Source organism: Haliotis rufescens, unplaced genomic scaffold, assembly GCF_023055435.1.
Source record: "Haliotis rufescens isolate VD_foot unplaced genomic scaffold, xgHalRufe1.0.p SCAF_5, whole genome shotgun sequence".
NCBI lineage: Eukaryota > Metazoa > Mollusca > Gastropoda > Lepetellida > Haliotidae > Haliotis > Haliotis rufescens.
This window is the reverse complement of record NW_025964223.1, coordinates 55,587,877-55,604,726: the sequence shown is the minus strand read 5'-3', so window position 1 is coordinate 55,604,726 and position 16,850 is coordinate 55,587,877. Positions and strand designations below refer to the sequence as shown.

At 41.0% G+C, this 16,850-nt stretch overlaps 2 protein-coding genes across 2 annotated transcripts; one reads left to right on the top strand and one right to left on the bottom strand.

Moving 5' to 3' along the window:
- The first annotated feature begins 2,963 nt into the window (after positions 1-2,963).
- Positions 2,964-6,864, top strand: LOC124125572. Its single transcript, XM_046488901.2, has 3 exons — positions 2,964-3,069; positions 3,353-3,683; positions 4,635-6,864. The coding sequence occupies exons 1-3, from the start codon at positions 3,034-3,036 to the stop codon at positions 4,715-4,717; spliced, it is 450 nt and encodes a 149-aa protein (XP_046344857.2). The 5' UTR covers positions 2,964-3,033; the 3' UTR covers positions 4,718-6,864.
- A 5,835-nt stretch (positions 6,865-12,699) lies between these two features.
- LOC125373408 lies at positions 12,700-16,487 on the bottom strand. Its single transcript, XM_048384451.1, has 3 exons — positions 16,460-16,487; positions 14,774-15,125; positions 12,700-12,983 (listed from the first exon to the last, which is right to left on the bottom strand). The coding sequence occupies exons 2-3, from the start codon at positions 15,111-15,113 to the stop codon at positions 12,895-12,897; spliced, it is 429 nt and encodes a 142-aa protein (XP_048240408.1). The 5' UTR covers positions 15,114-15,125; positions 16,460-16,487; the 3' UTR covers positions 12,700-12,894.
- Positions 16,488-16,850: the final 363 nt, after the last annotated feature.

The following is a 16,850-nucleotide window of genomic DNA, read 5'->3' as shown; positions in this document are numbered from 1 at the left end:
TGGGTGTGAGGTGGTGATGTACGGGGATAACGTGTTGGGGTGTGAGTTGGTGATGTACGGGGATAACGTGTTTGGGTGTGAGGTGGTGATGTACGGGGATAACGTGTTTGGGTGTGAGGTGGTGATGTACGGGGATAACGTGTTGGGGTGTGAGGTGGTGATGTACGGGGATAACGTGTTGGGGTGTGAGGTGGTGATGTATGGGGATAACGTGTTGGGGTGTGAGGTGGTGATGTACGGGGATAACGTGTTTGGGTGTGAGTTGGTGATGTACGGGGATAACGTGTTGGGGTGTGAGGTGGTGATGTACGGGGATAACGTGTTGGGGTGTGAGGTGGTGATGTACGGGGATAACGTGTTTGGGTGTGAGTTGGTGATGTACGGGGATAACGTGTTGGGGTGTGAGGTGGTGATGTACGGGGATAACGTGTTGGGGTGTGAGGTGGTGATGTACGGGGATAACGTGTTGGGGTGTGAGGTGGTGATGTACGGGGATAACGTGTTGGGGTGTGAGGTGGTGATGTACGGGGATAACGTGTTTGGGTGTGAGTTGGTGATGTACGGGGATAACGTGTTGGGGTGTGAGGTGGTGATGTACGGGGATAACGTGTTGGGGTGTGAGGTGGTGATGTACGGGGATAACGTGTTTGGGTGTGAGGTGGTGATGTACGGGGATAACGTGTTTGGGTGTGAGGTGGTGATGTACGGGGATAACGTGTTTGGGTGTGAGTGTGGCAATAAATTGAGCATATGAACTGCAGATTGTTTGATGATATTTAAAATTGTTTTTACCATGAATAAATCTTGTTTTTTGGCATTGAAATTGACTATGTAATACAAAGCAGGTTCATCTTGAAATTGAAATTGAAACTGGCGTCAACACGGTCATCAACGACTGCGCTGCGAGCTACTATCCCCCCCCCCCCCCCCCTTCTTTCGTTGGGGCAACTATTTAGTGACAAAGCCGGGGACAAAGGAAAAGTTATATCACGTGATATCCTTACTTTCCTGTGGCATACGCCCTTTCTTTGGGTTCCCTCTTTGTGGTGTAATAATCGATCCTGCAACGGATACTTGAATACCAGTATGCTCAAGGCAACACATATATTAATATACTAAAGGTCTTTTAGTTGACGTGATGTAGAACAATAAATCTTTGTATGATCAAATCGTAAACGGTGGACATAAAAAGTACCAATGATAAGTTATCTGCACCTTTTACCATTAAAACGGTCCCCCACTCACTTGGACCATTTTTCCTCCTGTGTCCATAGCTGTGCATCTGGTTAGGCCAGATGCACGAATCCGGCACCTACCGCACATTGGAGTGTGAAAAGAAAGAAAATAAAACAGTGTGTTTTTATTCCGCCAAACAGAAATAAGTAAAATGTTTCAAAAACGCTCTCTGTGTGTGCCTCTCTCTTTCTCTATCTGTCTCTCCCTTTCTCTGTGTCTCTCTCTTTCTCTCTCTCTCTTTCTCTCTGCCTGTCTTTCTCTCTGCCTCTCTCTGTGTCTCACTTTCTGTGTGTCTCTCTATCTGTGTCCCTCTCTGCCTCTCTCTTTCTATGTGTCTCTCTGTCCCTCTCTTTCTCTGTGTGTGTGTGTCTCTCTTTCTCTGTCTCTCTCTGTCTCTCACTGTCTCTCTGTGTCTCCCTGTCTCGCTCTCTGTCTCTCTCTCGCTCTGTCTGTCTCTCTCTTCTTCTTGTTTCTATTCCCCTCGCCCCTATTGATTTCCCCAACCTACTTAACAATATTTACATATCGAAGATTTTTAAGATCATATTTCTTTTTCATTTTTTAACCTACTCACCTGAATTATTTTGAAAAGAATATGCACATAAACAGTGTGTGGTCCTGTGGATGAAAGACATTCGCCCATCCTTCTTATGTTGCTTTTAATCAGACTTCACTGTTATTTCATTTGGCCATCATAATAACACCAGACGTAGCCTAGTGGTGAAAGCATTCGCTCGTCACGCCGAAGGCCCGGTTCGATGCCCCACATGGGTACAATGTGTGAGGGTAATTTCTGGTGTCCCCCGTCGTGATATTGGTGACATATTGCTGAAAGCGGCGTTAAACCATCCTCACTCACTCATTCCGGCCAGGAAGACCAGTGGTCAAGCACACTGCCCCAAAGACCCCATGTGATAGCATGAGCATAACACTGTTTAATTTTATCATTATTATGGTTTAATACCCAGCTAATCGTAGTGAGTGAGTGAGTGAGTGAGTGAGTATGGTTTTACGCCGCTTTTAGCAATATTCCAGCAATATCACGGCGGGGGACACCAGAAATTGGCTTCACACATTGTACCCATGTCGGGAATCGAACCCGGATCTTCGGCGTGACGAGCGAACGCTTTAACCACTAGGCTACCCGACCGCCCCTCATCGTAGTAACGCCAGACAGGACATAGACGTTCCTAATTAAGGCAACTATGGTCTCAAAGATAAAATTAAGATCATATTTTATTTTCTTTGTTTGTTGTTTAACGTAGCTCTCAGCAATATTCCCGCTATATGACGGCGGTCTGTAAATAATCGAGTCTGGACCAGACAATCCAAGTGATTGACATCATAAGCATCGATCCACGCAATTGGGATACGATGGCATGCATCAACCAAGTCAGCGAGCCTGACCACCCGATCCTGTTAGTCGCCTCTTACGACAAGCATAGACACCTTTCGCGGAAAGCATGGGTTGCTGAATACCTATTCTACCCCGGATCTTCACGTGTGAATCATATTTGTAGCAGTTTTATCCTTGTGTACAGTACCATTGTCTTCGACGTACCAACATATAATTGCTGTGTGACTCTTTTTTCCATCGTCTTCCCGTACAGTATTTACCGGGAGTAGTGCGTTCTTTTAAAAGAATTTCTAATACTGACGTCGTCATAATAGCTAGAAATGTAAACACCAACGGGATTTAAGTCATGAAAATAAAAAGACGTGACCATATATGGAGATGTTTTGTAACTACTTGTCAGAAAGCGTCCTGTATATATAAGAGAAGATTATGTGTTTTACATGCGCACTTGCATAGGAAATCAGACGTTTCACAAGGTGGGGACTCTTTCTTGTCTGTCTACATATGATGCGTACCATGACGTTATTGTTTAGAGGACATGTTTTATTTAATCCCATCACTCGAAGTCTTAGGAAATAAATGATATATATATCGCTTCATTGTTTAAGGCGATGTAAATGTTTCGTACATGTGTATTCCATACAGCTTGTATCAAACGACGGATAACAATGAAGCGAAGGACTTCAAGTTGAATTCGAGTTTTTGAAATGCCATCTGGTTATCGATTATTGATAAATTTGTGTTTTATTTTTATTGTAGGTCACCATGGAAGTAAAGTCAAAACTCATCATTCTCTGCGTGGTGATGTCCATCATTTTACAGATGGCGTCTACTTATAATGGGAACATAAAAAAACCTAGTCGGAAGAAGAGATTTGCATTTAGCAGTATTATATCTGGAATTGGAGGTGCTATAAATACGGTAGTACCGGTTGTGAGAAACCTTCTAAGATTTGGAAGACGAGAGACTCAAAATGCTGTTCAGGAAATGAAGAAGATGATGAAAGCAGAGGAAACGGAGATGACGAAAGAAGTGCACGGTAGAGCCGAGATGCTGATGGCTCTCCTCGAGGCCAAGCTGGCGATGGACGGTATGTTATAGTGTGTTTTTTTTAGGCTAGGGTTCCTAAAGCAATGTTAGCGCTAAGATGACCATAACTCCCATACTTTGTTAATCCAGATATTTGTTCATCCGGACTTTTGCTAACGCGGCATTTGTCAAACCGGACATTTGTTAATTCAAACATTCATTGATGCCGACACTGGTTATTGTCTCTAGCATTTGCTAATCAGGACATTTGTTATTTTATCTGAAAGTTGCTAATCGGGACATTTGTTAATCCAGACATATGTTAATCCGGACATGTGTTGTTTAATCCAGACACCCGTGCTAGTCAGGTTATTTGTCCTTTAATCCAAACGATTGTTCATCCAGACATTTTTTTGAACTGGACATATGTTAATACGGACATTTGTTATTTTATCTGGCATTTTCTAATCAGGACATTTGTTAATCAGGACATTTGTTATTTAATCCAGTTATTTGTTAATCAGGACATTGAAATGCTGAAATGCACTATTTATCATGTGTGGAACTTACGCTCCGGTCGGGATTGCTATTTCCGCACCTCTGAATAGTGACCCAACACACAGTATTACAAACAAAGGGTGTAAGCATCAGGTGATTCAGTGAAGATCCGGGCTCGAATTGATCTTCAGAAACCCATGCTTGTCGTAAGAGGCGGCTAACGGGATCCGGTGGTCAGGTTTCTTGACTTGATTGATACATGTCATCGTATCCCAAATGCATAGATCGACGCTAATGATGTCAATTCCTGGATTGTCTTGTCCAGACTCGATTTATTTACAGACTGCCGTCATATTTTTGGAATATTGCGGGGTGCGGCCTTAACAACAAACAAAACAAACAAACAGACAAACATCATCAGGTGATTCAAAGTATTAAATCTATACAACAAGCATGTTTCGGAGGAACATAAGATCACATGATATTTGACGTTGAACATTTCTATTCTTGACAGCTTCATCTGCTACTGCCTGCAGCTGCAGCTGGTTGATGGTGTCCTGTGCGTGCGTGGTGGTCGTCAACCTACTCCGACTTTAAAACACCGGCTGTCCATACTGCCGCTACCCTACCCAAGCTTGGACAACACCCAGTTAAACAGTGCTCGCTGTATCTCGTCACCACTGCATGTCGGTACACCCTTTACGTTACCTTGTATCACGATTTTCAGAAGAAATTAGGAATTAACTGTTGATGAACATACGATCATCACCGTGTATAGCGAAATCCCATTAGTCTGGAAACCCGTCATTCCGACTATTACTGGGATAGTAATCAACTGACGAGGCATTATCTGCAACGTTAATCCAGCCATTTCTTAATCCGTGTATTTGTTAATCCAAACATTTGTCATTCCGGACTTTTGTTAATTCCGTAACATTTTAATCCGGACATACGTTACTCCAGACATTGTTAATCCGGGCATTTGTTAATCCAAACATTTGTCATTCCGGACATTTGTTAGTTCAGAAACTTGTTAATCAGCACATTGGTTACTCCAGACATTTGTTAATCCAAACATTTGTATTTCCGGACATTTGTTAATTCAGAAACTTGTTAATCTGGACATTTGTTACTCCAGCCATTTCTTAATCCGGGAATTTGTTACTCCAGACATTTGTTAATCCAAATTTTTGTCTACCGGACATTTATTAATTCAGAAACTTGTTAATCCGGACATTTCTTACTCCAGACAGTGTTAATCCGGGTATGTGTCACTCCAGGCATTTGTTACTCCATGCATTTGTTAATCCAAACATTTGTCATTCCGGATATTTAATTCAGAAATTTGTCAATGCGGACATTTGTTACTCCAGACAGTGTTAATCCGGGTATGTGTTACTCCATGCATTTGTTAATCCAAACATTTGTCACTCCGGATATTCAATTCAGAAATTTGTCAATGCGGACATTTGTTACTCCAGACTTTGTTAATCCGACAGGTACTTTGAAATAGCCGTCTGTCCATACTGCCGCTACCCTTCACAACCTTGGACAACACCCACTTAAACCCTGCTCGCTGTTTCTCGCCACCACTGCACGTCGTTTCACTCTGTATGTTACCTCGTATCACGATTTTCAGAAGAAATATCAATATTTATTATTGCTGATATACATATGATCACTGTGTATAGTGAAACTCCATTAGTCCGAACATTTGTTCATCCAGACATTTGTTAATCAGAGCATTAATTTTGCTCATCAGGACATTTGTTCATCCAGACATTTGTTAATCAGAGCATTTGCTCATCAGGACATTTGTTTATCCAGGCATTTATGAAACTGGACTTTTGTTGATCCAGATATTTGTTGATCCGGACATGTGTTAATGGGGCATTTGTCAAACCGGACATTTGTTAATTCAGACATTCATTGATCCGGACACCGGACACTTGTTATTTCATCTGGCATTTCCAAATCAAGACATTCGTTAATCCGGACAAGTGTCGATTAATCCAAGCACCTGCTAATCTAGACATTTGTTACTTAATCCAGACGTTTGTTAATCCAGACATTTGCTCATCAGGACATTTGTTCATACAGACATTTTTTAAAACTGGACATTTGTTAATCCTGACTTTTGTTATTTTATCTGGCATTTGCTATTCAGGACATTCGTTATTCCAGACATTTGCTCATCCGGACATTTGTTGTTTAATTCAGGCATTTGCAAATCAGGACATTCGTTAATTCAGACATTTTTAAAACTGGACATTTGTTATTTCCGAGATTTATTAACAGAACATTTGTCAATACGGACATTTGCTAATTCCGACATTCATTAATCCGGACATTTTTTATTTTATCTGGTATTTGGACATTTTTTGATACAGACATTTGTTAATCAGGACATCTGTTGTTTAACCCAGACACTTGTTAATCAGGACATTTGTTATTTAATTCAGACATTTGTTAATCCAGACATATGTTTATCCGGACAATGTTGATCCGCACATTTGTTGTTTAATCCTGACTTTTGTTAATCCGGGCATTTGTTAATCTAAACATTTGACATTCCGGACATTTGTTAATTCAGAAAGTTGTTAATCCGGACATTTGTTGATCCACACGTTTGTTGCTCAATTCAGTCCGGATTGATGGGGTTTATATGTACAATGATCATGTAAGTTCCCAACTCAGTGTTATCACACACCCGTATGTACACATCAATAAAGCCTTTAACCATACAGTGTTGTCCATCGTTTATTTTGTCACCACCATGCATATGTTAATATAAATACATTCGAAACAGCAACCCGTGCTTGGTGTAAAGGGCGACTATGCGGGATCGGGTGGTCAGGCTCGCTGACTTGGTTGATGCATGTCATCGTATCCCAATTGCGTGTATCGATGCTCATGATGTCAATGACTGGATTGTCTGGTCCTGACTTGATTATTTACATTCCGCCGTCATATAGCTGGAATATTGCTGAGTGCGGCGGTAAACAACAAACAAGCAAGGAAAACATTCGAAACATTTTGCATGATCTAGAACTGTCTACATGTATAGGTTTGACAGTGAACTTCGTTCACTCGATATTCTGTGAACAGTCGAAATGATGTCGAGTTATTCATAGTTCGAGATAAGTGCCGTGTCGAGTTTCTGAAGTTACAACTACAACGTATACCAGTAACGTATGGCGACGTATGAGAAGGTTTGCCAAAACGCCGGCAACGCTGAAACACGCCATGGATAAGTTAGGTGTTAAAAGTATGCTGGTATACGTTGAAGTACGCCGAGACTTAAAATACATTTTTGTGCATGCACAAACTTTTCGGTGTATGGGAACGTATGAAGGTATGAATTATACGTTAGACATACGTTAGAGGAACGCTCTTCATACGTTTACATCACGTGACAGTCACGCGATACAAAATCATGCCTCTAAAACTGAAGAGTGCCCGGAATTCTAAATATAGCACAGGGATTCCCCTGGTTATGAACAATGTCCGACCTAAGAGTTACTCTCAGAGTCTCACTTAACTCTTAGCTAAAAGTTACGCTCAGAGTCATTATGATTACACTCCTAAGTGTAACACTTAGCTAGGAATTTTCTTAGCGAGTTAAGAGTATTCTTAAGAAAATTCTAAGAATGTTTATGAATACGGCCCGTGTTTGGCACCTTTCCCCACGCTAACGCTGAGCGCGCAAGTCATACGTTACTCAAACACTGGGCATACGCTGGTCATACTTTGAACACGCCAGAGAGACGCTGGCAATACGCTTGTATACGCTGTCATAAGTTATAGTGATACGCTGCTAATACATTAGACATGCGTTACATATACGGTAAACTCTTGTTTTGTATACGCTATGGATACGCTAAAATCATGGTTTTTCGATGAAAGATCGAGGTATGACAGCATACCAACTGCCTTTTACACGCTAGGTGCAGGTTACTCTAAAACGTTGTGGTGGGACAGGCCATTACAGTGTTCTCAGTACCCCTAGTGTGCAGTACATGCACCCTATGCACTTAAAACAACCCACTCCGCCGATGGTAGATGACCAGATGGCGGAAAGACGAATACGTACAGACGCCCAAGCGTCAAAACGTGTGGTGTGACCCTTGGCAAGTGACTTAGTTCAAATGTGCCTCTGTTCACCCAGCGGGAAATGGGTACCCGATATGTGAGGTTGATGTAAAAACCTAGAGCCCTTAGGCAGCTTAGGTTGTATTCTCCCCAGGGAGTTGAGAATGATAACTGGAATGCGAACGGATCCAGTGGTCGGGCAACAAATTCAACCGCATTTTAGCAGATACTAGTACCTGCGGTATATAAATGTATAATATAATAGGAAACATATCATACACGCCCTTGATCGGTAGACTGTTGCTGTGCAGAGTTGCCCCTCTTACCCGGGTTAAGATCCGATGATCGTGCATCTGGATCCTGTAATCTCATATAATATCGTATATATTCTACTGTAACTGCTGACCGTCTCTGTGGTCTAGTGGTAGAGCGTCCGCCCGGAGAGCGGAAGGTCGGAGTTCGATATTCGTCAAAAGACGTTAAAAGATGGTATTTGTTGTTACCCTGCCTGACGTTCGGCATTAAGGGGCTAAAACAAGGACTGGTCGGCTCGGAGTCATTAAACTGTGTCTGAGTGGGGTATTCATGTTGATGGTATCTCAGTGGGCTAGCACTATAAAACTGGCATTAGTCCAGACTAGTACAAGAGCCACACACCCACACACCCACACGCACACACACACACACACTCACACACTCACACACACACACACACACACACACACACACACACACACACACACACACACACACACACACACACACACACATCCCCAATATGGGGTGAGTTTGGTTTACCGATAATTTCAACAGTATTCAAGTTTCATCAAGTCAGCTTCATGTGGGAGGAAATCCCCAAGTTATTCAAATTTTAGACGCTTTTCACTTTTGTGAAACCCACGAGCAGGAGTATAATTCTGAAGACTCCGAGTTAACCAGTGTTGTTATATATTGAGTCCCTGGCGTGTCTTATATTATGTATGTCTTGAATACATTATTGCAATGAAGAAAACATTTTGATTTTCTAAAAAGACACTATTGCAGTGGTATATGTTTATGTTGTACGAAAACTCTATCGCGAAACATACTATATGAAGCGCCGTAAAATCAACACATTTGACAAGTTAAAACTCGAACTCTTGATATTGCTTTTGGGGGCTAATTCGTCATTGTTAAATATTTCTACCTATAGGTCTACATTGGAAAGTATATCAGTCCAAACAAATCTGATTCAAGTAACTTGTAAGGACGTTGTTTATCTGTCAATCTTTGAAGTTACACCATTCTTGTAGTTAACGATGATCAACAATACGCAAGGCTCTTGGCACAAGGCACTAATAATGACGTCGACATCTAAATTCAGACTGGAACTTGACGCAACACCATCAAGCTTAAACATAGTTACTCATCAATATATCGGCCTGTGTCAGACGGGACAATACCCTAGGTTGGGCGTGGTGCTCAAGTTCGACTCGGAGTTTCATTTATGCTGCATACATACTATATTCAAGGACAAATTCATTTCATACTCGGGGGCACGGGTGGCCAAGTCGTACAAGGCGCAGCGATTGGCTGTGCAGAGTTGCGTCCAAGAAAGCTATGATTGTGGGTTCGAATCCCGGTTCGCCCCAATTATGTTTCTAGGTTTGTCAGCACCATACCCGTGCTCGTGGGTTTCACCGAAGTGGTAAACGTCTGAGACCTGCATCACTTCGGGCTTTCCTCCCACATTAAGCTGACACGCCGTGATATAACTGGAATAATGTTAAAAGCGGCGTTAAACCCAACTCACCCACTCACTCATTTCATACTCATATCAATGTATTTATAAGTTACATATGATAATACTAATGGTTATAATATAAGAATCAATGATTTTTAAAAGGGCGTATTTAAGGCGTACATAGGTGAAGAAGAAAGCCAAATATCACATGCTTATTCTATTTATAAAAAAAATTAGGTGAGGTAAAATGGGAAGATAATTTACTTATAAAGCGAGTCTAGTTTAATAATGTTCTTAGTCCCGACACGACATACATAACTCCGAGCAAACCGGTCCTTGTTTTCTCCTCTTAATTAAGTGCAGGTTAACAGTAAATACCATCTTTAAACGTCTTGGTCCCTTCTCCGAGTAAACTCGCTATCCAAGGAGGAGTTTTTCCTTGGGGCATTGGGCTTATTTCGATGGAGAGTCTGTTTGGGTTTGTGAAAGCGACATTTTCCTATACAGTCTATACCTAAACGTTGTACTCAGTGTCATGTGATAGATGGACACATGATCTGTGTGTAACATTTGATGATAATATCAAGACGCGATTAACGTGTGTGACATGTGGATGTGAACTCGTGTTTATAGGATTACCATGGGAACACATGTAACTGAACTCCTGTATGTAGGATTCCCCATGGGAACACATGTAACTGAACCCCTGTATGTAGGATTACCATGGGAACACATGTAACTGAACTCCTGTATGTAGAATTCCCCATGGGAACACATGTAACTGAACCCCTGTATGTAGGATTACCATGGGAACACATGTCACTGAACTCCTAGGTAGGATTACCATGGGAACACATGGAACTGAACGCCTAGGTAGGATTACCATGAGAACACATGTCACTGAACTCCTAGGTAGGATTACCATGGGAACACATGTAACTGAACGCCTAGGTAGGATTACCATGGGAACACATATCACTGACCTCCTAGTTAGGATTACCATGGGAACACATGTCACTGAACTCCTGTATCTAGGATTACCATGGGAACAGAGCATACATGTAACTGAACGCCTAGGTAGGATTACCATGGGACCACATGTCACTGAACGCCTAGGTAGGATTACCATGGGAACAAATATCACTGAACGCCTAGGTAGGATTACCATAGGACCACATGTCACTGAACTCCTGTATGTAGGATTACCATAGGGACACATGTCACTGAAGTCCTAGGTAGGATTACCATGGGAACACATGTCACTGAACTCCTAGGTAGGATTACCATGAGAACACATGTGACTGAACTCCTGTCTGTAGGATTACCATGAACACACATGTGACTGAACCCCCGTAAGTAGGATTACCATGGGAACACACGTGTCTGAACTCCTGTAAGTAGGATTATCATGAACACACATGTGACTGAACCCCTGTAAGTAGGATTACCATGAACACACGTGTCTGAACTCCTGTATGTAGGATTACCATGGGAACACATGTGACTGAACTCCCGTAAGTAGGGTTACCATGAACACACGTGTCTGAACTCCTGTATGTAGGATTACCATGGGAACACACGTGTCTGAACTCCTGTAAGTAGGATTATCATGAACACACATGTGACTGAACTCCTAGGTTGGACTACCATTGTAACACATGTGACTTAACTTCTGTAAGTAGGATTACCATGAACACACATGTGACTGAACTCCTAGGTTGGACTACCATTGTAACACATGTGACTGAACTTCTGTATGTAGGATTACCATGAACACACATGTGACTGAACTCCTAGGTTGGACTACCATTGTAACACATGTGACTGAACTCATGTAAGTAGGATTACCATGGGAACACATGTGACTGAACTCCTGTATGAAGGATTACCATGGGAACACATGTGACTGAACTCCTAGGTTGGACTACCATTGTAACACATGTGACTGAACTTCTGTAGGTAGGATTACCATGGGAACATATGTGACTGAACTCCTGTATGTAGGTTTATTATGAGATTTGATTTGAACTTCCTTACTCAAATACGAATTTCCATATAGCACTGTTGTAAAGAGTAACCATGACTGTGAATAACTTGACATACCTGTTTCTGTAATTAAAATCCTAATCTCCCCTCCCGTGTAGCACGTTCTTAAATTGTGTAACGATCTCTGCCCCTTCTAGGTTTTCTGGTGGCGTATTATTCCAAAGTTGTGCTGTAGCTGGTATAAATGAATCTGCATAAGCTTTTGTTTTACACTTCACTGTTTGAAGATTAGTTTCATCCGTTAAATTATACTTAGTGCTTTTCGAAACTGTATAAGGAATAAATTTTCTGTACTTGTACCCCGGACAGAGCCACTTATGATTCTAAACACGTTTCTTACAGTGTACGCACTCATTCATTGAATACACAGTGCTTATCGTAAGAGGCGACTAACGGGATCGGGTGGTCAGGCTCGCTGACTTGGTTGATGCATGTCATTGTATCCCAGTTGGTTGGATCGATGCTCATGGTGTCAGTCACTGGATTGTCTGGTCCAGACTCGATTATTTACAGACCGCCACCATATAGCTGGAATATTGCTGAGTGCGGCGTTAAACAACAAACAAACAAAACAAACAAACACAAACAGAAAGACGAAGGCATGATCAAAGGGGATTATAGTATTATCACAGTTAACGAATCAGTGCATTTATGCACACATTCCTGGTGTCATCTACCATTAAAAAAACAATCAACATTTGTTTTGTATCATTCCACATTTTGTATTTGACTCCGAAACATGATCATAAAAATGAAAGACAACATCGACACATGAACATGAGCGCTGGATTACTTGAGGAAGTTCAACAGAGAAGCTGTAATCGTTACCGACAAACGTTGCGATAAATGTCTGAATAGGTTTAATCTTACATATTGCATTATAAGTATGACAAGAACTCGTTGGGGAACATCGTTAAAGTATTCTCCCAAGTAAGCTGACGACCACGAGGAAGGAGGTTGGCACCAACAGAATCAAACTTGAACCGGACGTTGCTGGCGACCCTGAAATCAATCAAAACTATGTTAATCCAAGACAACTAACCAGATAACTCACCATCCCAAGCATACATATACACAGAAAGACACCACTGCATAAACAAATTTTCAAGAGCAACTACATACACTGTATATGTATTTAAATGTGTACTTGTATATTTTTATCTATGGGACAGAGTACCCCAATGGCCAAAGGCGCCACAAAGAGTTGCACCCTATAGGCTAAATTATAGCTAAAATGGATAGAATTATCATAAAAACGCCCGCATGTTATCAGAAATGAGTGGGCCACTGTAACTTGATAATGCCCTCATATTACTTGACGACGGGCCATTATCACGCCCGTTGTTAGGTGACGTCATAGGATAGGGGTAGGTGACGTCACGTTCAATAGTGACGTCATCTGGTTTGTTCTATGACGTTTCCATATTTGTAAAAGTGGGCCAGTGACATTCGTGTTGATTGCAGTAAATGTTTCAAAATCGACATTGTTGTTTCTTTTTATTTGATAACAAATTCCATCCATTTTAGCTATAATAACGGTAACGCTATTTTTCAGGGCATTATCATTTGCAGAAGCCCTCAGTCTTTTCAACTGCCCTCCTTCGTCGGGCAGTTAATGGAAGACCTCGGGCTTCTGCAAATGATAATGCCCTGAAAAATAGCGTTACCCTTATATTGTGAAACGTGAATCATTAAGATCTGCAACACTTCGGACTTGCCCCCATATCAAGCTGACACTCCGTGGCGTAACTGAAATACTGTTCAACGACGCATCAAAGTCACTCACTCACTCTGTTTCTTTGAAGATATCACGTTTACAAGTTATTAGCAAACGTTACACAAAATGTACCTAGGTTTGAAAGGGAATGATAATTTGAGGTGTGGCTTTATTTTTGAACTCCTTATGCACTTAAACGATATTACCTTACCTGATCTGTATCAAGAAGTGGTTTCGTTTGTACAGAGATGTTTAATCCATCTTTTATATTCTATATTCCATCATAAGTACCATCAATCTTCTGTTGTTAGCAATGTTTAGGCTCACAAGGACATGTTACTCTGGTTTTATGTGGGGCGGTCGGGTAGCCTAGTGGTTAAAGCGTTCGCTCGTCACGCCGAAAACCCGGGTTCGATTCCCGACATGGGTACAATGTGTGAAGCCCATTTCTGGTGTCCCCCGACGTGATATTACTGGAATATTGCTAAAAGCGGCGTAAAGCCATACTCGCTCACTCACTCACTCTGGTTTTATGTCTCTATCTCTCTAGGTCTCTGCAATCGCTATTATTTAAACATAGAAATGGGTGTCTGTTTGTTTGATGTCAGTAGAGTTCCAGTTATATCAGGGCATCCTGTAAATAATCGAGACAAGGCTGACACACCCGAGGTTGATGTAATGAGCACCATCAAATGCTGTCGGGGTACGATGACATGCAATTAACCATGTCACCGAAACTGACACAAGTGATTGTTTGTTTGTTAGTTGTTTAAGTCCGCATTCAGCAATATTGCAGCTATATAACGGCGGTCTATAAATAATCGAGTCTGGACAAGTGATTGACATAATGAGCATCGATCCATGTAATTGGGATACGATGACATGCATCAACCGAGTCAGCGAGCCTTACCACCCGATCCCGCTAGTCGTCTCTGACAACAAACATTTTCGCCTTTTACAGCAAGCATGGGTTCCTAAAGATCTATTCTACCCCGGATCGTCACACGTGTATCAGGGATGTACTCTGACCAGGATCCCCATGGAGTGTGAATAACATCTAATTAAAGAGACCTACCATTTTTGCTACGTAATAACCCCAGGAGCATTTGGAATCTCTCCTGACTGTCTGCCGTCATGTCACCCTTGTCCATCCCCTGAAGGTCCTGGAGTGCATCTGTTGATTCAGCAGCCGTCAACCCAGAGAAGATCGACACAACGTTCCTGAATAGGTCATCCGGCAAGTTGAATATATCCGAAAACTTCACCATACGGCTTTTCACATTCTTTGACTTAAAAAAGCCCTTGATTTTATCGAAAATTGACGTTTTCTTTTTCAACTTTGCTTCGACAGTAACCATCTGTAGAATGATAGTCACTACCACACATGCAATGAGGAACCTGTTGCAGCCTCTCATGGTTGTCTGAAACTAAATATATAAACGTTTTCCGGAATTATAAATCCCTTTTAAGATGGCTGGTTTAAGTCAGCGTAGAGTTGTGCAGACATTATTTAAACTGACGTAACACCACCTGAGGTTTACTGTAGTATTGCCTAATGACGTCAGAGTTGGATCACCCCAGAGAACATAGATTGATAGAATAGGGAAAAACCTCACATAGATTGATCGAATAGGGAAAAACCTCACATGGATTGATAGAATAGGGAAAATCCTCACATAGATTGATAGAATAGGGAAAATCCTCACATAGATTGATAGAATAGGGAAAAACCTCACATGGATTGATAGAATAGGGAAAATCCTCACATAGATTGATAGAATAGGGAAAAAACCTCACATAGACTGATAGAATAGGTAAAAACCTCACATAGATTGATAGAATAGGGAAAAACCTCACATAGATTGATAGAATAGGGAAAATCCTAACATAGATTGATAAAATAGGGAAAATCCTCACATAGATTGATAGAATAGGGAAAATCCTCACATAGATTGATAGAATAGGGAAAATCCTCACATAGATTGATAGAATAGGAAAATCCTCACATAGATTGATAGAATAGGGAAAATCCTCACATAGATTGATAGAATAGGGAAAATCCTCACATAGATTGATAGAATAGGGAAAATCCTCACATAGATTGATAGAATAGGAAAATCCTCACATAGATTGATAGAATAGGGAAAATCGTCACAGAGATTGATAGAATAGGGAAAATCCTAACATAGATTGATAGAATAGGGAAGCTCCTCACATAGATTGATAGAATAGGGAAAATCCTCACATAGATTGATGGAATAATGAAAATCCTCACATAGATTGATAGAATAAGGAAAATCCTCACATAGATTGATAGAATAGGGAAAATCCTAACATAGATTGATAGAATAGGGAAACTCCTCACATAGCTTGATGGAATAGGGAAAATCCTCACATAGATTGATAGAATAGGAAAATCCTCACATAGATTGATAGAATAGGGAAAACCCTCACATAGATTGATAGAATAGGGAAAATCCTCACATAGATTGATGGAATAAGGAAAATCCTCACATAGTCATCCAGAACGGCCAAACAATTAAAGATCTTGCGCATATACAATAAACTACGTTTATAACGAACACGCTTATAACGAACTGACGGATATAACGAACTTAGTTTTTAGTCCCGACCATTTGTTGTAGATATGCTGTATGTATGCTTATAACGAACTACGGTTATTACGAACTAAAATTAGTGGTCCCTGCGAGTTCGTTATAACCGTAGTTTACTGTATATCTAGTTCTATACGTTTCCTTACCTGGTGGCAATACAGAACCCAGTTCACGTCAGCGACTCTTCTGAATTATTAACCCAACATCAACTACTTAAATACCAATATCACGGAAACAGTTCATATAATATTTCACGGGAATGTTATGCACGATGAATGACTAATTAGGACTTTATTAATATGTATTATCGTGTTTGTTGTCATAAGTGTGTGCATATCATTATGTAAACATTCTACTGTGAATATATGTCCATATATGTCCATGAACATGGACCTGGGGCCATGTAAGTTGTGGGCTTCAGCGACAACGATCTCTGTGGTTGCGTTCATTCAATTTCCTAGGAATTAGCGGAAATTAGACGCAGATATGAACACGATATTGTTATAAAAAATTTGGTAAAAGATTGGTTGATTGAAT